This window comes from Rhinopithecus roxellana, chromosome 11 (genome assembly GCF_007565055.1).
Source record: "Rhinopithecus roxellana isolate Shanxi Qingling chromosome 11, ASM756505v1, whole genome shotgun sequence".
NCBI classification, from domain to species: Eukaryota; Metazoa; Chordata; class Mammalia; order Primates; family Cercopithecidae; genus Rhinopithecus; species Rhinopithecus roxellana.
Window position 1 is genome coordinate 108994188 of NC_044559.1, and position 22958 is coordinate 109017145.

Genomic DNA, 22958 nt, shown 5'->3' on the forward strand with positions numbered 1-22958 from the left:
CTTTTGACAAGGAGCAGGCTGTTACCTGAGTTAGCCTACAAATCCATGTCCGTGTGCAGTTTAGCCCATGGCCACTTCTTAGAGCTATCTTTTTCCTTCCTTTTTTTTTCTTTTTCCTACTTTGTAGCCCCAAAGTAGCCTCTGGGTTGGTGGGGAATTATATGTAGTTGCCCTTCCTCTTAAGTGTGGGTGAGCCTCCAGATAGATTCCTAACTGGACTTGGGGCTTTTTCTTCTATTTGCTGGGTAGAAAAGTCCTTAAAATGGATGCTTATGTTCAGTGGCCTGGGCATGTACTGTTTCACTGGTATCAATAGTATTTTGGGTTGTAATTTTCTAACAGCTAGGCTTTACATGTATATATACTATGGTTCAGATATAAATTACCCATCTCTCTATATTAGCCCAATTAGCTAGTACATTGATAAGTCATTAGATAATTTGCTGTCCATGTATTTGTCCTATGAAGATGTAGTTATAATAAAATTACCAAGTTATTTGTAGTTTGCTATTATGGGTAATATTTCCTAATGTAAAATGTATAAACTCACTTACAGTCATATATGGACACATACACATATGCATACATAAACACACACAAAGGTAATAAGTGATTCTATATGTTGCTAGTAACAAGTTAATTTCAAAATATTTATTTGTTCTTCTCTAGTGGACAGGTGGGAATATATGGGAAAGGAGGTCTCCAGGGTTGTCTTCTGACTAACTAGGACATGATTAAAACACTTGGGAGCCTCAGATATAAAGGGGCAGTGATGGTAAGAATACATATACATTTTGACCCTATGATTTTTTTTTTTTTTTTTTTTTTTTTGGAGACAGAGTTTCGCTCTTGTTGCGTAGGCTGGAGTGCAGTGGTGCAATCTCAACTCACTACACTCTCCGCCTCCGGGTTCAAGCAATTCTCTTGTCTCAGCTTCCCAAGTAGCTGGGATTACAGGCACTTACCACCACACCTGGCTAATTTTTGTATTTTTAGTTGAGACAGGGTTTTACCATGTTGGCCCAGCTGTCTCGAACTCCTGACCTCAAGGTGATCCACCTACCTCGGCCTCCCAAAGTGCTGGGATTACAGGCGTGAGCCACTGCACCCGGCTGACCTATGATATGTATTTTTAAAAAGAAGATGGAGAAAACTTGAAACTTTGCTTGAAAGAGAATTGCTTAGAGAGAAAGTGATAGCTGCTTTCAGATGTTTGAAGGGATAAATGGAGTAGATTGATGTTTCACAATTTTTAAAAGCTATAGATGGACCTTTCCCCTAATTCTCTACCGGAAAATTCCTGCTTATGTTTTGGAGACAGTCTGAGTGATCGTTCATGCTATGTGGTAAACAAGTAGGGAATTTCTTCCTCTTGACCTACCTGTTCTAGGGAGGTGGTGGCAGCAGCACGAACCTAATGAAGGCAAATAGAGAAATGAGAGGCAAAGGCTGGGTATTAGAATATGCAGGCTGGGCACTGTGGCTCATGCCTGTAATCCTAGCACTTTGGGAGGCCGAGGTGGGTGGATCACCTGAGGTCAGGAGTTGAGACCAGTCTGGCCAACACAGTGAAACCCTCGTCTCTACTAAAAATAGAAAAATTAGCCAGGTGTGGTGGCACATGCCTGTAATCCCAGCTACTTGGGAGGCTGAGGCAGGAAAATCACTTGAACCCAAGAGGCAGAGGTTGCAGTGAGCCAAGATCATGTCACTGCCCTCCAGCCTGGGGAACAGAGTGAGACTCTGGAAAAACAAAAAAAAGCAAAGTAAACTTTTCTTACATACTTTGACTTTTCAGTATTTTTATGGACAAGAATTTTTTTTATGTATTACTTTCAGAGCAAAGATCATTAAGAATAGAAATTGTCTTTTATTGCTGAGTTTTCAGTGCCTAGTAAGTACCTGGTACCTATATATATAGTAGGAGCTCAGATGTTTGCTGAGTAAATGTGTTGAATAAAGGGAGGTGCACTGGGGTATTTCGAACGATGACTACCATCTTGAATTGGCACAAGCTTCTAAAATGACTGTTCTCGAAGCTGCAAAATTTAGTATGTTAGTGTCTAACCTCTGCTGTTGAAGAAGAAAAGCAGATTTCCAACCGCCCTCCTACTTTTCTTTTATCTTTTCCCATCAACCTCTCTAATACAGAGTGCCAATGACACTCTTTTGATTTAGAAATCAGTTTCACATAGCTGCTATGTGTGTAAGCTAGAACAGTAATAACAAAAATATGGTAATCCTGGATTTACATAACAACTTGGACTTCTTCTTTGTAAAATAAACTGGTAAAATAAGGTGGTCAAGTTAGATGAAAGGTTAAAAAAAAAAATCTTTTACTTCAAGTCCCAAGAAACCTTGTTTATAGTGATCTAAAATGCAAGGAATTCAATTGGATTAAAGTAGCATTGTCAGAAAATTCCATTTCTAGGAGTAGATTTTAAGAGTTTGAAAAACAGTGCATGAAGTTAATTTGGCAGCAAAGAAAATAAATGAAATTTTAAAAATCTCTTTAAGGATTCTAAAACACTTCACATGGAATTTAGGATTTCAGAGAACTAATTGGAGACACTGAACAGATAGGGCGATACAGGTAAAAAAGAAGAAAGTGCATGGCAGAGTATTAATGTTCTCCAGGATGTTAATTTCTCCTCTGGAAATAACTTCTTTATAGAAATGTTATTTTAGAGGTAACTCTGTAATTAGGTAATTTTGAGCTTTTTTTAAATTAATTTTTAAATTTGTAATTGACAAATAATTGTACATATTTATGAGATACAGTGTGATATTTTAATGCATGTATACATTATATAATGATCAAATCATTGTATAATGGTTTCTTTTTATTATTATTTTTTGTTGTTGTTGTTGTTGTTGAGACAGAGTCTCGCTCTGTCGCCCAGGCTGGAGTGCAGTGGCCGGATCTCAGCTCACTGCAAGCTCCGCCTCCTGGGTTGATGCCATTCTCCTGCCTCAGCCTCCCTAGTAGCTGGGACTACAGGCGCCCGCCACCTCGCCCGGCTAGTTTTTTGTATTTTTTTTTTTTAGTAGAGACGGGGTTTCACCGTCTTCGCCAGGATGGTCTCGATCTCCTGACCTCGTGATCCGCCCGTCTCGGCCTCCCAAAGTGCTGGGATTACAGGCTTGAGCCACCGCGCCTGGCCTCTTTTTATTATTAAAGTTTTTTTAGAGACAGGTTCTCACTGTGTTGCTCAGGCTGGTCTTGAACTCCTGAACTCAAGTGATCCTCCCACCTTGGCCTCCCAAAGTGCTAGGATTACAGGACCAAGCTACCATGCCGAGCCATTTTTTTTTCCCCTTAAATTCAGGGTCTCATTCTATCTCCCGGGCTGGAGTGCAGTGGCACAATCTCAGCTCACTGCAACCTCCACCTCAGCCCCTGGAATAGCTGGGACCACAGGCTTGCACCACCGTGCTTGACTAATTTTTCTATTTTTTGTGGTGACAGGGTTTTGCCATGTTGCCTAGGCTGGTCTTGAATTCCTAGGCTCCTGGCTCTGCCTCCCAAAGTGCTAGAATTACAGGTATGAGCCACCACACCTGGCCAAGTTGATTTCATAGAAGTTGAACTGTCTTTTTTTTCAGCTGCTCTGTAACTTAAGACCTTAATCATAGACACCCCCTTGTTGGGTAGTCCCATTTTCCTTCCTGATTGTTGTCCAGCTAGTTGGCCTGCATTGAAAGTACTTGATTCATAAATCCATTTAGTAAAGATTTAATTATAAGAGTTATAGTTCCTGTTTTGATATTTAACAGATAGTTTTTCATCTTTGCTATAAAAACACAACAGAAATATTTACATGTAAATGCCAAATACATTAAATCAAGAAATATAATTTTTGTTTGTTTATTCCCTTAGCAAACATCTGTTGAGTCAGTCCTGTGAGCCGCTCACTAAACTAATTACTGGGAAGGAAGTGATATGGCCTCTCACCTCACTTCCTTCAGATAGCTGTGCACATGTCACCTGTAGGCCTTCCCTGACTGCTTCAGAGAAACAGCCCTGCCTTTCCCTCTTCCTTTCCTTCTCACTCTGCTTATTGTTCTTCACAGCAGTTATTACCATTTCTCATATTACTTATTTCTTCCTAAGCATTTTTCTCTGTCAGTTGGAATGTAGAGCAGATACTTTATTTTCTTACTTTATTTTTTAAAGCCCAGAACATTTCCTGGCACGTCTATATCTAATGAATATATATAGAATGCAGACTCTGATTCCTTGGGCCATGATCCTGCAACAATTGCATATACCTTTATTTTTGCACTTATGTAATTATTTTATATCCTCCACCAAACTAGAAACTCCTTTGTCTTTTTTTTCCCTGAGACAGAGCCTCGCTCTATGGCTCAGTCTGGAGTGTAGCAGCACGATGTTGGCTCACTGGAGCCTACACCTTCTGAGTTCAAGCGATTATCCTGCCTTAGCCTCCCTAGTAGCTGGGACTACAGGCACTCACCACCACATCTTGCTAATTTTTGTATTTTTTAAGTAGAGATGGAGTTTCACCATGTTGGCCAGGCTGGTCTTGATCTTCTGACTGCAGGTGATCCACCCACCTCAGCCTCCCAAAGTGCTGGGAATATGGGTGTGAGCCACCACACCTGGCCGGAACTTCTTGAAGCCAGAGTTTTAACCACCAGGCAGGGGGATCTCAGGTGGGGTGTCCATTGGGTTGTTAACAGATGAATAAGAGTTTATCAGGAGGAAGGAAAAATGGCATTCCAGAACAAATTTAGAGACATTTAGAAGTTACATTTGCCCAGATTTGGTGGAAGGATTTGAGGATGAAGTGTATGTCTCCAGTTAAAGATGACTTTTGGAGCATTATGCTTTTCTGGCTTGAGTGACTGGATAGATGGGGGTGTCATTAAATTAAGGATCGAAGGATATTGAAGTGAAATATATCTCTCCTTCCTCTGGAGAAATGAGTTTAGTTTGGGATAAGTTGAATTTCTGATGCCTGTAGAGAGTTCAGTATCTAGCTGAAGATTTGTTTCTGGAGTTCTCAAGAGAGAGGTTAGGGGTTGAAAATAGATTTGACAGTCATTTTGTATGTTATTATTAAGTCTTAAGCATACGTGAAACCATACACAGAGAGGATAAAGACACGTAGAATAAAGGCAGGACTGTAAGAGATGGTCAGAGAAAGAAGAATCAGAAAGGAAATTTGAGAGTAAGTAGTGGAAAACTCTGAGGACAACCAGGAGGAGTTGGTAATTTGCTTATTAGGAGTTGATAATTTTAAGTGGGGTAGGGGGAGTGGAAAATTTGTCCTTTGTCATAGAGAATTCATTAGGATTTGGACTAAAGAGCTGGACTAGACCTGACAAATGGCAGTTTGGTAAAGTTACTGAGAATAGTTTCAGTGCAGTGGACGGAAGGGAGGAGGAAGACAAATAGGAGTGGGCAGCAAACTGTGACAAGGTCAGGGTGGGGTAATTGGCAGTTTTGCCCCCCAGGAGATACTTGTTAATTTCTGAGAAACCCTGAATTAGAAGTAACTGAAGGTAAGTGATATATACACTGCATTTTTAAGAAGTGTGAAAAACGATGGGATAGAGAGCATAGCTATATGGAAAGGTGGAGAGAACTTTTGTTGTCTTAAGTTTGGGAAGCTTTTGTATATCCATGAGATTTGGAGAGAAGACCAGGGATTTTATCACATAAAGTTTTACATGTGAGAAGAGATAATTATGGGGGCAAGGTCCTGAAGAGGGCTGATGACTAAATCCCACCTGAAATAAGACAAAGAACATGAGGACAGGCAAAGAAAAAAAAAGTTGAGGATATAGCAATTGAGTGAACTGGGAGACAAGGTTATCGAACTAGCGTGAGGAAATCAGCATGGAACAGCAAGTTAAAGAGGGTTATTATGGCCAGCTGTGGTGACTCATGCCTGTAATCCCAGCACTTTGGGTGGGAGGCCGAGGCAGGAGGATCACTTGAAGTCAGTTCGAGATCAGCGTGGTCAACATAGCAAGACCTTATCTCTATAAAAATAAATTTAAAAAAAGAAGGTTACTAGAAGTTTGAAACAGCAACCTTGAGGGGGCAGGAATTAAAATGCAAGCAAGAGACTTTTCTGAGCAGTGTCAAGAACGTAGCTGAACTGGGAAATTGTAAATCAGTGGTTGTTATGCAGTCTTATTCAGCTATAGTAGCAGGCCAAGAAGAACAGAGCAGGCGTATTTTGGAATTCTCCATAGTCAGAGTTGGCAAATCAAATGCTTTGAAAGGTTAAGGGGAAAGGAAGTTGAGGGTGCTGGTGAATTTTGTTGAAATACTGATCCATGGGTAATCTTAGTAAGAAAGAAAGTAACTTCTGTTCCAATGTTAGTATATGTGTTGCCGAAGTGAGCATGAAAATAATTTCTGGAGGGAGACTGATAGTTTAGAAGAATGGAGAAGACTAAAGGGAATGGAAGGTCTTGATAAAGTCAAGCAAGTTTAATTGGTTGAAGGATTGAGAGTGATAAAGTCAGATAGAAAGGTAGTTGGTTAGAGCACCATAACAAGTTTTTCTGAGTTTGCAGAGAAATTAAATTCTAGCATAACAGAAATAATAGGGTTATGAATCTAGATATGATAATACCGTTTGTGAAATGTGTGAAATGTTAGGGGGGAAAAACCCAATGCTACATGAACTTCAAATACTTCAGAAAGCAGATGCCAGGATTTTTTGTTCATTGTAGGGTAATCAATGCCTGGCACATTTGTAAGAGCTTGGTAAATATTTGTGGAATGAATAACACCCATCTACAGGCTTTCTTGCCTAGATACTTCATAATGCCAGAGAATTTTGGTTCACATCTGACATCTAGTGGTATTGTACTTAAACTGCTGTTGAGTGGCAGCATTTGCCTTACACTATTTGAGGGAAATAGTACAGATTAGTTGTAGCACAGTTGCTTTGTTCCTAAACAACTCTCCAAGTTGGTTTTGGGAATTTTTACTATTGACATTTTCCAGGGCTCTAATTTTAATTAGTCAGCAAACATTGAGCATCTACTACGTGCCAGGCACTGTTCTGTGTGCTGGAGATTTTCAGGTACTATATATTCTCGTGCATATATGAACTAAATGAACTTGAATACATAGGTAGAGCAGTTGCATTGGGAATGGGCTACTTGGTAAGACACTTAACTTAGGATTCTATTATGATTTTTACATGTGAAACCTTTCTAAATTTATTTCATAGCCTTTGGGGCTATCGTTTCTGTCATGACATACTGCTTTTTATTAATGTTAAGTAGGTATTTAGGAAGATGAAAATAGAGTGGGTTTGTTTGTCAGCTTACAGTAGAAATCACATAGTGCAGAAAGCTACATACTGTGAAGAACTATTGAAGGGTTTTGTTATCTTGCCTTTAAGAAAATGTCAAGTTCTTATCTGTTAGTGGTGTATATGTATATGGATATATTTAAAGTATCTATGAATGACATCATATCTGGGATTTGCATTAAAATGTTTTAAAGTGGGTAGGTTTCAATGAAGCAAGACAAGATTGACAGATTTTTTAATAATGATTTAAGCTGCATTCATGGGGCTTTGTTGTCCTTTCTACTTTTGTGTATGCTGGACATTTCCACAGTAAAGCTGTTTTTTGTTGTTGTTGTTTTGTTTTTTGTTTTTTTTGGAGATGGGAGTGCAGTGGCGCAGTCTTGGCTCACTGCAACCTCCGCCTCCCATGTTTAAGCAATTATCTGCCTCAGCCTCCCAGGTAGCTGGGATTACAAGCATGTGCCACAATGCCTGGCTAATTTTTTTGTATTTTTAGTAGATACAAGGTTTCACCATCTTGGCCAGGCTGGTCTTGAACTCCCGACCTCGTGATCCACCTGCCTCTGCCTCCCAAAGTGCTGGGATTACAGGCGTGAGCCACCATGCCTGGCCAGCAAAACCTTTTAAAAACTAGAGAGGTGTGAGTTGAAAGAAAGGTTAGCATGATTCAGTTAGAACATGGTTTGCTTTTTTATATTGAACAGATTTTCTTATTTTGTTCTGTTTGTTATTACTTGAAGATCAGGTTAAGTAGAAAGATAGTATGTTTTTACTAGTAATAGATATAATGTGATTGAGACCTGACAGGTGACATTCTACTGACAGTATCCAGAGATTATTGGAATTTGGGCTTGGGAGCTCATGGTAATTGCTGGATCTATAGATTGGAAACTTGGAGATATAAGTTCAAAGTACTAGCTCTCACTCTGCAAGTGAGAGCATTTTGAGTGAGAATTTGGAGAACACCTAGATTTAATAAGTTGGCGCATCTTTCTTAGTACTTCTCTCCTTACCAAAAAACAAACAAATACACTAAGAAAGGACTAATAATCTGTCATAGCAGTCTTCTTCTTAAATTGGATTCTGCTTCATGACTTATATAGTATGTATTTATCATATGATACATACGGATTTTTAATGTTGGACATTGTGTCTCTGTTAGACTCTTAAGATAACTGTGTGATACCAGTAAACCGTATCCCCATAATAAAAGTTAGAAGCCTGTTGTCAACATTAAGAAATAATAGTTATAAAATATTTTAGGCAAACAAAGTATAGGAAAAAATGTTACTTCTAAATGCTTGCCACCCATCTTTGTCATCTTAACATTTCAGCTTCACCTCCACCCCTCATAACCTTTCCGTTTCCTCCTTTCTCTCTCCTGAGGACATAAATGACTGCAAATATAATAAGGCCCTTTTATGCCACTCCTTTCCTATTCCCTTCCTTCAGAGGTAATTACTAGCCTGAATTTGGTGTATATTACTCCTTATTTTTGTTTTTTTCCTTAATAGATCCACAGTTCCTGTCACTCAATAAATTCTTCTACATCCTGTTTTTTTCTGTGGCAGTCTGTTCTCCATCAAAGAGAAATAAGGATCCCTTTTCATCACTCAGATATAACTTTGCTATGTATTTCAGTCTGTGTTGGGGTTTCAGTTTTTTTTTATCTGAAACGTAGATATTAATTTCAGTATGCTATTTATTTCCCTTAAATAACTGATGCTTGGTGCCTTCATATTCCATTATGTGATAAACCTCTTTAGCTTTCCACCTTTCTGGAGGATATACTTCTTCCCAGGCTTATCTAACTTTCAGATTGGAGCACAGTCTTATTTCAACGGCCTTTTGTTGTGTAGAGATAAGACATTTTTCTTTGGCAACAAAGAAGCCAATGGAAAAAATACCATTTTTTGAAATAAGTCTCATAAAAGCAGAGATTTGGTTCGACTAAAAAAATTCTCCAAGTGTGAGAACTTTGAGAGGGAAGAAACAAAAGCTCAATCTCAGTGATAACCATTATTTTCTTTCTTTTATATTTTATTATTTTTTAAAGCCAATGGCACCTGGTATTCCCAGGCAGTCTCCCATCCAACTATTAACCAGCCCCAGTCCTGCTAAACTTCTGACATCAGACAAGATTGGGCACATTTAAGGTGGTATGGCCATGGACGAGAGCCATTATTTTCTATTGCTTTGCTCTTGATTAAAATGTAGGATAGTTTCTCTTTGTATAAACTATATATTTTTCCAGTCTGTTAAGAAATATGTTTCTCTTGTCCTCAGAACTGTAGGATTTTCTTACGATCATGATCTGTTTCTCTGTGATCTTCATTATAGAGTCCTTTTTGTAACTGGCATAGTTCAAATTTTGTTGCTTCTTAAAAGTAATCTATTAGCTTAGTCTGTTTTTTTTTTTTTGTATAGTTAATATTTAAAAATTTCAAATAATTTAAATGTTGCAAGTGATTTTTGTCTTAGGCATTCTCCAAAGAAGGAGGTCACTAGCAATTTAACTCATCCTTTTTGACTGACAAAGCCCCCAGACCTACAGATGTAGCACTTAGGTTTTAGACACCATCTCTTTGAAGACAAGTCTATAGTTTGTGTCAGAGTTATTGGAAATTTTTTTAGTATAATCTCTTCTTACCTTTTCACTTTCTTTTCTTTCATGTTTCCCGTCCCATCCCCTCCCCCGGCAATAGTCCTTGACTTCCCTGTAATATGACAGTTGAGTTTTATGGGTGTCCTTTCAACCAGTATTTATTGCTCACTTGCGATGTGACAGGCTCTGTGTACCCAAGATCGTCTCTGATCTGTTTGTAAACCTCAAAAGTTTATAATCAGGACTGTCATAATAATAAGTAATTTAAATACCTGTGTGCACTAAATATTACATAAATGCTTTACTGGATTATCTTTTTTAATCCTCACAACAACCTTGCGAGGTAGGAATAATTATTATCATCCCCACTTTTCAGATCAGTAAACTGGGGGCACATACAAATCATTCATCTAAAATCACTTGGATATGGGGTTGTCCGTATGAAATAAAAAATGCCTAATTAAACTTGAATTTCAGATAGACTACTACTGTTTTTTAGTTTAAATATATATCAAATATTGCACAATCTGATGACCCCACTTGGAAAATGAATGACAGAGGTGGGATTTTAAACCATGTAATATGGTTATAGGGCCCAAGGTCTTAACTGTTGCACTCTAATGAATAGAGAGAATAGGAATCACATCCACCTGAACATTCAGTATTTAGATGGCAGCTACTACCTATGTATAATTAATTTTTTTACTCAAGTTATTTTTCCCCCAACTGATCACATTTACTTTATTGTAGACGTATGTGTATTCTTTCTGATTTCAAGTGTACTGTTCAAGTTCAGGTAAATTTACATGTGCTTTTTAAGTCTTTTTAAGTCAGTACTAATTACATATTATAACATAAAATGGTACTTTTTCTGAACCTGGTTACTTTAGCCATTCTCATCCATGTAAGATAATTGTCTTTTTACCTTCTTTTCTGCAAATATAGGAAGATTTCACTGCATGTATGTGCCAAAAAGACATACTCTCTTTTGATAAGGTTAGGAAATGGTATTTGAATAAGGTATTTAACAGTTCTTTGAAACATGTCCCATGTGTTCTCAAAAAATCGAGAAGTTATAAAATACAGATGTGGAATTGAAAGATGCTTTTACTAAGAATTGCCAGGGAAGCCATCTGGGTCTGCTAAGTAATCATACAGCGAAGTAAGGAGTCATTTTTCCTGGTGAATTACCACAGTTCGGGATCAGGCTTTTAGTTTTGCATATCTAGAAATTTACTTATAAAAGCTATAGACCTGAGAGAGCTTGTGAATGACACACGTGTTAAATGTGATACTTTTGATTTCCAGTTCTGGCAAAATTGCGGAGCACGTATCTTAAAAAGAACACACTCTTAAAATTCATGAGTCAAGTGTTTAACTCAGGACATAGAGCCAGGGTGCATAGAAATTGAAGAAAAGTATATTTCTTAGCGAAATCTGCTTATCTTTAAGGGCTACTTACGGGAAATATTTTTCTCTCTCTGGGAGGAATTGGATGATATCTAGGTAGCAAGTCAGATTTTTGGAGAAAGTTCAGAAAGGAAAGTGAGCAAGAGGCCAGGCACGGTGGCTCACACCTGTAATCCCAGCACTTTGGGAAGCCAAGGAGGGCGGATCACAGGGTCAGGAGATCGAGACCAGCCTGGTCAACATAGTGAAACCCCGTCTCTACTAAAAATACAAAAAAATTAGCCAGGCATGGTGGCGGGCACTTGTAATCCCAGCTACTCGGGAGGCTGAGGCAGGAGAATCGGTTGAACCTGGGAGGCGGAGGTTAAAGTGAGCCAAGATCATGCCACCACACTCCAGCCTGGGCAACAGTGTGAGACTCTGTCTCAAAAAAAAAAAAAAAAAAAAAAGTGAGCAAGAATTAAAAGTGCAACTCTCAGCAGATGTAACAGTGCTTGCTATAGGATTGGACTCTATTTTAATCTGTTCCATCTTCATATGTTTTCAGGCATAGTGTATTGAAAGATTTGTCAATGACAAAGTGTGTCTGACTTTACAACGGCAGTTATTTCAAAATTAGTATTTCTTTTATAGAATTAACACCACATTATTTTGGAACACCTCTATTCTGTGTAAGTGAAATTTTCTATCAGAATTTTCTGAAGTCACCGCATTGCTACCCAACCAACTTTTTATTATTTTGTAGAATTCATTAATGGTCATTTACATTTTGTATTTTTAAGTATGATATAATCACCTTTGAGACACAGTGGACTAGAAGACATTAATAGGAAAAATGTCTCTTTTCTTTTATTATATAAATCTTTCCATGAAAGCAGTGACTCGATGCAACAAAACTTACTAAGCCTTTAGATCTCTAGCCAAGAATATAGATCTTTTTTCTTTAATGCCAACTATTATAAATATTGGATTGACCACAGAGTGACCTAACCCCATCACCAACTTGATCGGAATTCAGCGTTTGCATTTTAAGTGACTTGAATTGATAAGAAAGCATTTTTTTCCTTTTAAATTAATTGCAGATGGACTGTCTACTTGAATACAGTAGAGCTTGAGAAATGAATCACTTTCAGTTACTTTTGAGGCAGCATGGAATTGCCGCACTTGAATTCAGACCTGGGTTCAAATCCCTACGCTGCCTCTTAGCAACTTACTGAGTCTCTTTTTCCTCTTCACTCAAATGGCAATTTTAGGATCATAATGCCCATCTTAAGGGCTTGTGTGAATTTAAACTAAATAATAAATGTATTAATTCATTGAATAATTATTTATTGAATGCCTGCTCTGTGCTATGGATATTAGTGAGCATTGCAAAAATTCCTGCTCTTTATGTTAGAGAGATATACAACAAACATGTAAGCAAATAAAAATTTAATTTTAGGTAGTGAGTTGTAAGTTTTATGAAGAAAAAGTGCAGCACACACAGAAAATTTCAAGTGGCAAAGGAAGGGATTTGGACTGATGTCTACTGGCTTCTAAAACAAGCAATTTCTACTATGCCCCATTGCCTTTGAAATTTAGCCATTCATTGCTTTAGAGGGCATCTTTCAGAATAAATAGCTAAGTATTTAAGGGGAGCTAGTGACAGATATTCCTTTATTAAGTAACTTCTTTTGAGCCATCTTGGTGCATACACTATGGTAACAATTCAGTTTTATATGGCAATAATTATGAACTCTTTATATTTGACACTTAATCATTTTTTGCTCAGTATTACTGTTTAACAGGTAGTATCATGTTACTCAACACATGTATATGCCTTATTTTCTCTATTACATTCTTCTTTAAGGGTCAGGACTGTGTCTTCTACTTCAGTGATTCTCAAACTTAAGTGCATTGCAATCACCTCAGAGTTTCTGATTCAGGAGATCTAGGGCGGGGTCCACAAATTTGCATTTCTAACATATTCCCAGGTGATACTGATGCTGCTGGTCCTGGGACCACACTTTGAGAACTACCGTGTACCTCCTTCTTCCCCCACAATACTTATGCTATTTATCACTTAACTTAAATGTCCTCTCATCTGCAAATTTGTCCTTGACTTCTATTTCACTGAAACAACTAGTTGTTCTCAAAATTTAATGTGTATTAGGATCACCTGGGAAACTTGTTGACAAAGCAGATTTCTGGTCAGACTCCAAAACATCCATTTTTAGGAAGCACCTTGGATGTTAATGCCAATGATCCATGGAAAACAGCTTGTGAAATTCCAACTTACAGGGTTGATCATGCTCTCCTCATTGCCATGACTGTATTTTGTATTTGTCTCTGATTGTTTTTTATATTACACTGTTATTTGTTTGTATGTCTTTCTCCTACCAGACTCCCTGAAGGGAAAGGAATATGTCTTATTCATTGTTGCATTTTAAGGCTTACTAGCACAATGCAGTATTAAAAAGCAGTAGAGGCCAAGCGCAGTGGCTCACACCTGTAATTCCAGCACTTTGGGAGGCCGAGGCAGGCGAATCACAGGGTCAGGAGTTTGAGACCAGCGTGGCCAATATGGTGAAACCCCATCTCTACTAAAACGTACAAAAATTAGCCAGGCATGGTGGCGTGCACCTGTAGTCCCAGCTACTCAGGAGGCTGAGGCAGGAGAATCACTTGAACCCGGGATGTGGAGGTTGCAGTGAGCCAAGATTGCACCAGTGCACTCCAGCCTGGGCAACAGAGTGAGACTCCATCTCAAAAAAAAAACAAGCAAAACAAAAAACAAAAGCAGTAGAGTGAGTACTGCCTGTGTAATCAGCTTTGGCACTTGTTAGCTATGTGACCTTGGAGACTTTATTTATTCCCTCTAAGCTTCAGTTTCCTCTTTTATGAATGGTAGTAGTAGCACTTACTTGCTATGGAAATTAGCTCTGAGGTATGTACAGTATTTAGTGTGGCAACTGACATACGGAATGTAGCAAGTAAATGGAAAGCATTACAGTGTTGTGGCTGTCATTATATTATGGAAGAAGCAAAATAAATGTTTGAATTAATGAAAACCCCCGCATTATAATTTTAGCATCCAAATTCAGGATATATATTTAATACTTTTTAAAAAATATTTGCTTAATTGTCTCAAATACTATTTTATATTTTGGTATTTTAGTAAAGTATTGTGAAGTAAAATCATGCTTTGGGCTTCTCTGCAACAGGAAAACAAAGAAACCGCTTGGAACCAATGGATACCATATTTGTTAAACAAGTTAAACAAGGAGGACCTGCTTTTGAAGCTGGATTATGTACAGGTGCTGATGCTCTTCTTCAAACAATACCTTTTAATTTCTTTTTCACTTTATTTCTTCCATATTTCAGGTTCGGTATTTTTTCCTTTTGTATCTTTCTGTATGCTTTTTCCTTTTCCTTCACATCTGTTGTTACTAATTTTGAGAACTAATTATGTTTCTTGATGCCCATATGGATGGGTTTGAACAGAAATAACAATATAAATTGATACACTGTGAGCACTTTTAATTACCACACAGATAATAGACTCTTAGAAGCTCTTTTAAGGAACATATTTTTCATGCATTGAATTTTGACAAAGGATTACAAAGTAGCAAAATGATGAAGGTATTTATCTGATATATGTGAAATGATCTTGGATTTTTAAATTCTGGAAGTGCCTGATCTGCCAGAATTGAGTTAATTAATTTGCAGCACAAAGAGTGGCTTAAGTCTCCAATGCAATGTAAGCCTGGCTTCATCTGAAGGTGTCAGTATATGTGGCCTAATTGGCTGGATATAGTATCTGTTTGTTCTAAAATGTTTTGTGATTTGTGATTTTAATAAAACCTAAGTAGAGATTTCATTTATATTAGTGCACACTCTAAAGTAGTTGCTTTCTTTTGTTTTTTAAATATCAAACAATTTAAAATGGGAATTATTGAAAAATTGTATTTCACTGCCTGTCAAATAAAATGCTATATTTTCACCTACAAATATTAGAAAGTAGTGGACATCATTGCTAAGATTTGTAAGGATGTACTGTTAATGTATTACCCACCTTAGTTATTTTTTTATTACACTTAAAGTAAGCCTGATTTAAATATCATTAATATGTATAATATGCATATTAGTGTGCATATGGGATTTCTTTAGAATGTATCATCTGTCATATTTTAAGCCCCACATGATTGGGAAGATGAAGTGGAGATATGCTGTGATAAGCACACAGAAAGTGCATTTTTGTCTATTTTCTTCTTTGCTCTGTTCTTTCTGTCCTCTGTTTCTGTCTTTTCCTTTCTACTCAGAGTAGAAAGAGAATCACTTGAACCTGGGAGGCAGAGGTTGCACCACTGCACTCCAGCCTGGGCGACAAGAGTGAGACTCTGTCTCAACAAAAAAAAAAAAAAAAAAAAAAAAAAAAAAGACAGGGTAAGTGGAGAGATAATTAGTTCTGCAACTCAGGAAACAGCTGATAGGAGCACAAGTAGTATAGCACCAGTCCCCTGGTGACTAGACCTTTTGAAATTTCTAAATTCAGTAATGACTGGAACTCTTACTTAGAACATGGCTAGTTTCACAAAAAGCTGGATATATTAAATGTATTTAAAAGATACTTTAAAAGTAATAAGATACTTTAAAAGTAATAAGCTAGGATATTCATATAATTATTTTGTAATATAATTATGCTAATAATTTTCTCACAATTCTGTGTTTTTTTATTTTAATATATACCACATTAAAAATAAGGACATTATTCAAGAAATATTTCAAAAGTGTTCAAAAGTGACTTTCTGCAGGATTTCTCATGTGTTTTTTAACTTTCTCTTTGAAGGTGACCGAATTATAAAAGTCAATGGAGAAAGTGTTATTGGCAAAACCTATTCCCAAGTAATTGCTTTAATTCAAAACAGGTAAGACTCTTAAAACGTTAATTTTGGCCAAAGGTGGGTTTTACAAATCAATAGAGCACATAGATTTAATACAATCTTCTATTCTTATAAGGAACTGTGGTGACAAGGAGATGTGGAACTTTCCCTCAGATATAATGCATTTGAGAGTTGCCAAGGACCAGCTATCTGAGGATAGCTTAGTTGGTGGCTTTGGTTTGACAGATGTATCAGATCTATGATTAAAATCCCATAGAGGCTGAGAGGCACACATTTTTAGATTTACTGTGTTTACCCCTTTTATTTGAAGTGACAAATGTATAATTTGTTTATAATATATAAATAAATGCATACATAATTTATTTTAAAACCTCTTACTGGGGTATGTTACTTTTAAGTATCCTTTTGGATAATCTTCCTAAATTAATTCATTTGTTCTAACCAAGACAACAAGACATTCCCTTTTAATCCATTTGTCTGCCTGCATTTTACAGAATAATAGGATTTTGAGCTCTGAAGTTAGATACGTATTTATAGAGTGACTGTCTGTGAGACCTTGAAGATCATTTAGTCCTACTGTCTTTCACCCACACAACCAGAAAATTTTTCCAAATTACAAATAAATAGGTTAGAAACCAAAGAGGTTATTACCATATTGAATTTCTGTCAAGGTTAGGCCATGGATCTGAGCCCAGTCAGGTCGTCACTCTGTTGTAAGAGGTTCTTCTCAGATTCAAATACAGGAACTTCTGGATTATTTAATGCTTTCTATTGGCCAAACTCACCTGTCTGTAATTGAAGTGCAGTTCTTCATTTTCTGAAGATTTTTATCAAGCTCTCCTAACCATATCTAGAGTGGCTCATGCTGCAATCTAAATTATTTACAATGCCCTAATACATTGCCATTTCTTACAATTAAATGACATGGTCATGATTAATTGATCTCAAAGTATTTTCTTTAACGTTTTAATATTTAATGGGATTTTAACAGAAAACAACTCTTGATTATTGCCTCTAATGTTGATAATGAATTCAAAGCCTCTCCAAGAGATAACAGATTTTGCCAAAATTTTTTTCCTCAAAATAATTTAGATCATCACAAATACAACAGTATGTTTTGTTAGCCCATAACTTAAAAGATTTTTAGTGTATTTGTTAATATCTCTTCTTTAAAAACCAACTTAATCATTGTTTTGTTCAAAATCTACATTAATTCTTCTATTCCTGGTGCAGTTCATTTTTCGGAATAATAACACTTCAACCACTAAAATCAATTTGAATATTAGAGAAATATTTTTTCATGATTTTATTTCCATTAAAAAAGTTGTGTTTCTTCTATCTGCAGTTGGTAGCAAATGGGTAATGCAGCACAAAGCCCTAGAGATTCTGCAGTGTATTAATGTAACATGTGTCCCTGCAGGCTGGGTGCAGTGGCTCATGCCTGTAATCCCAGAACTTTGGGAATCTGAGGTGGGCTGATCACTTGAGCTCAGGAATTTGATACCAGCCTGGGCAACATGGTGAAACCCTGTCTCTATAAAAAATACAAAAAATTAGCTGGGCGTGGTGGTGTGCGTCTGTTGTCCCAGCTACTTGGGAGGCTGAGGTGGGAGGATCACCTGAGTCCAGGAGGTCAATCACGTGAGCCTTGATAGAGCCACTGCATTCTAGCCTGGGTGACAGAGTGAGACCCTGTCTCAGAACAAAAACAAACAGATGTGTCCTTGTGCAGGAGTTTATCGAAACATCAGTTTCTGCCAACGCTAAATATTGAAATAAAAGTACCTACATATTTTACTAGTTAAATTTATTTGAACCTGTGGTTCTCATGGGTTTAGCATAATCTGAGCATTTATGAAACGAAACATAATGATTCAAATCTGTCAAGAAGAGACACCAATAGGTTATTTTGTTTTTTTGTTGTTCTTTGATTGTTTCTTAATCTCTTGACTGTATTGGGGGAAAATCTATCTGATACTGTTAGTTTAGCTGTTGAAGCATTTGGTGGAAGTAGTAGCACTGCCTTTGCCATAACTTTTTATTTTATTTTATTTTATTATTTTTTTGAAAGGGAGTTTCATTCTTGTTGCCCAGGCTGGAATGCAATGACGCGATCTCAGCTCACTGCAGTGTCCACCCCCCAGGTTCAAGCAATTCTCCTGCCTCAGCCTCCTGAGTAGCAGGGATTACAGGCACCTGCCACCATGCCCAGCTAATTTTTGTATTTTTAGTAGAGACGAGGTTTCGCTATGTTGGCCAGGCTGGTCTTGAACTCCTGACCTCAAGTGATCCGCCCACCTCGGCCTGGGATTACAGGTGTAAGCCACTTCGCCCGGTGCCTTTGCCATATCTGTATGTAACTCCAGATCACAGGATTCAGTTGTGTTTACCCCTTTGAACTTTCGAAACCTAAGGAAATTTCTCTATCATTTTCAACAGGAAATTTACCGAACCAAAATAAAATTAGACTTTGAGCTATCCCTGCAAAGGCACTAAAAGTAAATCATAGGCAAGAAAGTAAATAGTTGAAATGTTATATAGTTATTAAAAATGAGTCATCTCAGTCGTTGTGATGGTAAACGATTTCCTTCACTTCCGAGGCCAGAAGGGAATATTGCACAATTAAGATGTTTAATATTAGTTGGCTGGGCGCAGTGGCTCACGCCTGTAATCCCAGCACTTTGGGAGGCCAAAGTGGGCAGGTCCCTTGAGGTCAGGAATTCGAGATCAGCCTGGCAAACGTTGTGAGCCTTCCTCTCTACTAAAAAATAGAAAAATTAGCTGGGTATGGTGGCGCGTGCCTGTAGTCCCAGCTACTCGGGAAGCTGAGGCATGAGAATTGCTTGAACCCAGGAGGCAGAGGTTGCAGTGAGCCAAGATTGCACCACTGCACTCCTGCCTGGGTGACAGAGAGAGACTCAGTCTCAAAAAAAAAAAAAAAAAAAGAAATTACTTAAAATATTAAATTTGAGGGTTCTTTGATGTTAATGAATTTTAACTTGATGAACAGAATATATGACAATCTATAATTTGTTTTGTGACTTGAATAAAACAAATAATTGTATACTGATATTGTTAAGAGTTTTGTCTTGGGACTATTTAATGTAAGCAACATACTTTATATTTCTAAGTTAGAAACATGAAGAAGACTTTGCTGATGATGAATAGCACAGACATGCCAGGGCTCCGTCCCTCTTTTGTATATAGTTATATATACAAAGGTGACTTCTTTTCATTCTAATGATTTGATTTTAAAAATAAAGATATAAGAATACGAAAAATAAACTCTTAAACAATTTAAAAAATACTTCTGAGTTAACTGTTTTTCTCTTAAGTCTTTTGATACACTTCTACCTCTCCTAAAATAGTATATATATTCAATTTCAGTGATACAACATTGGAACTTAGTGTTATGCCAAAAGATGAAGACATTCTCCAAGTGGTAAGTTTTATTTATTCATATATGAGTTGTTTTACAGTCATGAATGTTAGGAAAATATTTTTGGGATGGAAGTATTAAAGATTGAATTTAAAAAAAGTTCTAGAATTTAAAAACCCTCTAGTTCCTTTTACAGAATCTGGAATTCTCTGCATTTTACAAAAATCAGACCAAAAATACCATTGTCAAGTTTTTGCAATTAAGTGACATGGAAATGTTATGTTGATTCTACAGTGAACTCTTACTGCCGTCATTTAGAACGAGATTCCTAAAGCGTTTGTCCTAGTGTTGCCTTCTAGTTCATCCTTGTACCAAAGGAAGAGTTCAGAGTGCAAGTGCATATCCCCAGGAATTAGAATCTTTTTTTTTTCCCCTTCTCACTAAGTAAAGAGAAAAAAAAATTAGAATCTTCTTTTTTTATATGAGGACAAATTTTGTGATTGCCATTTTCTGATTTTCCAGTAGATATTACTGTTTGTAAATTCACCAAGCAGTATTGTAAGTAGTATCAATTCATTCCTAAAATGTTCACAATGGACAGAGTCTGCACCTTAAGGGGAAAATATGTTACAGTCTTGAAATGAAACTTGAAAACTTTAGTATTTAGTCTAAAATAGTTTTCTGATGTTTATAAAGAAATGAATTAAATGGAATACTTCTTTATTAAGCTTAAATATTACTGAAAGTAAGAAGATGATAAAAATATAAATTTCGACTGGGCACGGTGGCTCACGCTTGTAATCCCAGCACTTTGGGAGGCCGAAGTGGGCGGATCATGAGGTCAGGAGTTCAAGGTTAGCCTGGCCAACATGGTGCAACCCCATCTCTACTAAAAATACAAAAATTAGCTGGGCTTTGTGGTGGGCACCTGTAATCCCAGCTACTTGGGAGGCTGAGGCAGGAGAATTGCTTGAAACCGGAAGGCAGAGGTTGCAGTGAGCCGAAATCGTGCCACTGCACTCCAGCATGGAGTAACGAGTGAAACTTCATCTCAAAAAAAAAAAAAAAAAAAATCTATCTATATATATGTATATATACACACACATACATATATAAACATATATATACACACATATATTTCATTCAATAAAATACTTTCCTTCCATTGATTTTATATAGTAGAATAAAATAGAAAAACTCTTTAGGTAACATACTGACAACTAACAGTTAGATCTAGGAAATGGCAGTGGCCACTGAAGTATTTATTTTTAATTCTTTTTGGTGAATAATTGGATTTTTTTCTTATTACCTATAGCTAAATTCAAGAAAAGCAGGGAGCTTATCCACTCTTTGTCATGGTAATAGAAATGGTATAGTAATGTTCTTCATTTGTAAAGCAGTAGTTTGAACTTAGCTCATCAAAGGCCCTAAATAATCTGTAAACATGTTTCACAAAAAAAAAATCACTAAAGCTGATCCTAAAGAGTCATTCACTGACATGTAAACTATAATGAAGTAAAACTCATGGGGATTAACCCTATGTTTTCAAGGCATGTAGATTTTATTTAGGAATGGCTTAGTACTGAAAACAATTACTCTTCTGAAGTACACAGTTCAGTTGGAGTTGGGAGGCTCAGGAAGGCAGGTACAGTTAGCTGCAATAATTTTCCTGGGCATGCAAAAGTGGTTGTAGAGTTCCTACCCTGACAATTCAGCATAGTGATCATGTAGCAGACATAACCACAGACACCAATGGCTGTGAAAATCGCTAGACTAGAAATAAACAGGGAATTCTTCTCTAGTGCTCTTCTTATAAAGAAGATGATGTATAATGGTAGCGAAGGATTTACCTGGCTTCCTCCTTGCAATCTGAAGGCTTGAAGACAGAATCAGCTTCCCAAACTGAACTGTTTTCTGATCTTCAGTAGACCCTTTCCTTGCCAAGGTGAAGGCACTGGTTGGATGGCTCTTGGAACAGTGCTCGTTTCACAGAATGGCTGGCAAGGAAGCAGTTAAATGCAGAATCGCCATGATATCCTGCAGTGTGATTGATGAAGAGCAGCAAACCACTTCATGCAATGGAAGGAATAATTTTGTAATGATATGATTAATCGAAAAATAGGTTACTTAAAGAAAAATTAGGTTTTTTCTGTTACTTATTCATGTTCTAGAATAATCTGTCTTGTTATATTTTATTTAAGTAAATCTAAAGTAAAAGTAAAATATAAAGTATCCCAGAAACAGAGAAAAACCAGTTTAGTAAATAACATGAGCATACAGATCTTCAAGGCTCAGCAGTAAAGAGTTCTGGTATACTGTAACATAAAATGTATTTTAAAACATGGTATTTGAATTACTTTAATCATTAAGAAATAAAAGCACACGCCTTTAATCATAAAAGCAAACCCTACTTTTAAACCTATCCTTAATTCATTGACATTTGAATGTAGTGTAATTCATTAAGAAATCAAAGGAGTGTATAATTCTCTGTCTCTGACATATATTCCAGAGTTAAAATGTTCTTTAAGCGGTCTTCAGAAGTACTTATGCAGATCTTAAATTTGTTATTCAAAATATATGCTTTTAAAGATGTATTTGTTCCCATGAGGTTGAAAATTTATCGTAAAGAAAAGCAATGGGTAATGTGAACATTTTTACAGCCACCGTAAAAATCATTTGCCCATGGAAACACTTGTAGGTTGTATGTGTTTGCCTGGGCAACAGGATTGGGTAGTGCATGGAGGTTTTTTTTCTTTTCCTGAAGTGATACACAGACCAAATTATTTTAGAAGCGTTCTGCTTGCCTGTGAGAGGTGGCCTAGAAAATTTAATTTGGCTTAAAACTTGACTCATGTAAGGACAGGTATATGATTATAGGTTTCGTAATTCATGGATGACAATGACAGAATGTTGAAAACCATGAAGTAAAATTAAGAATAATTCATTTCCATTTTTAAACTACTGCTAGTAATAGTAATCCTGTGCTTGGCAACCTCATATTCTAAACCAGCATATATTTTCTAGCTTAACAATATGAATAGTATTACATTCATTTTAATCATTTTGACAGTATTTTGTTGTAATATATTAGACTCCGGTATCTTAGGCAGGTTCGTATTTATTGCAAAATAAAAAGGTTTTTTATTTTATTTTCAAAAACCAAAATGGTTTTGTTTCCCCATTAAATGTTATCTATACATGAATGAAATAGCCACACCAATCCAGTCGCCTAAACAGTGATCCTGACTCTCAGTCTATTTGGGCTGCTGCTATAACAAAATACCTTAGACTGGATGGACTATAAACAAAGAAACTTATTTCTCACATTCTGAAGGCTGGGAAGTCCAAGGTCAAGGCTCAGGTAGACTTGGTGTCTG

The 22958-nt window shown here is 36.8% G+C and overlaps 1 protein-coding gene across 9 annotated transcripts in view; it reads left to right on the top strand.

Annotated features, from left to right (window-relative positions):
- Positions 1-22958, top strand: part of ARHGAP21 (Rho GTPase activating protein 21) — a 139219-nt gene that overhangs the window by 72798 nt on the left and 43463 nt on the right. For all 9 annotated transcript variants that reach the window (XM_030940868.1, XM_030940867.1, XM_030940864.1 and 6 more), the window contains exons 5-7: positions 14523-14615; positions 16148-16226; positions 19590-19644. In XM_030940868.1, the coding sequence (XP_030796728.1) occupies positions 14523-14615; positions 16148-16226; positions 19590-19644 (227 nt within the window). The remainder of the gene's footprint in view (positions 1-14522; positions 14616-16147; positions 16227-19589; positions 19645-22958) is intronic.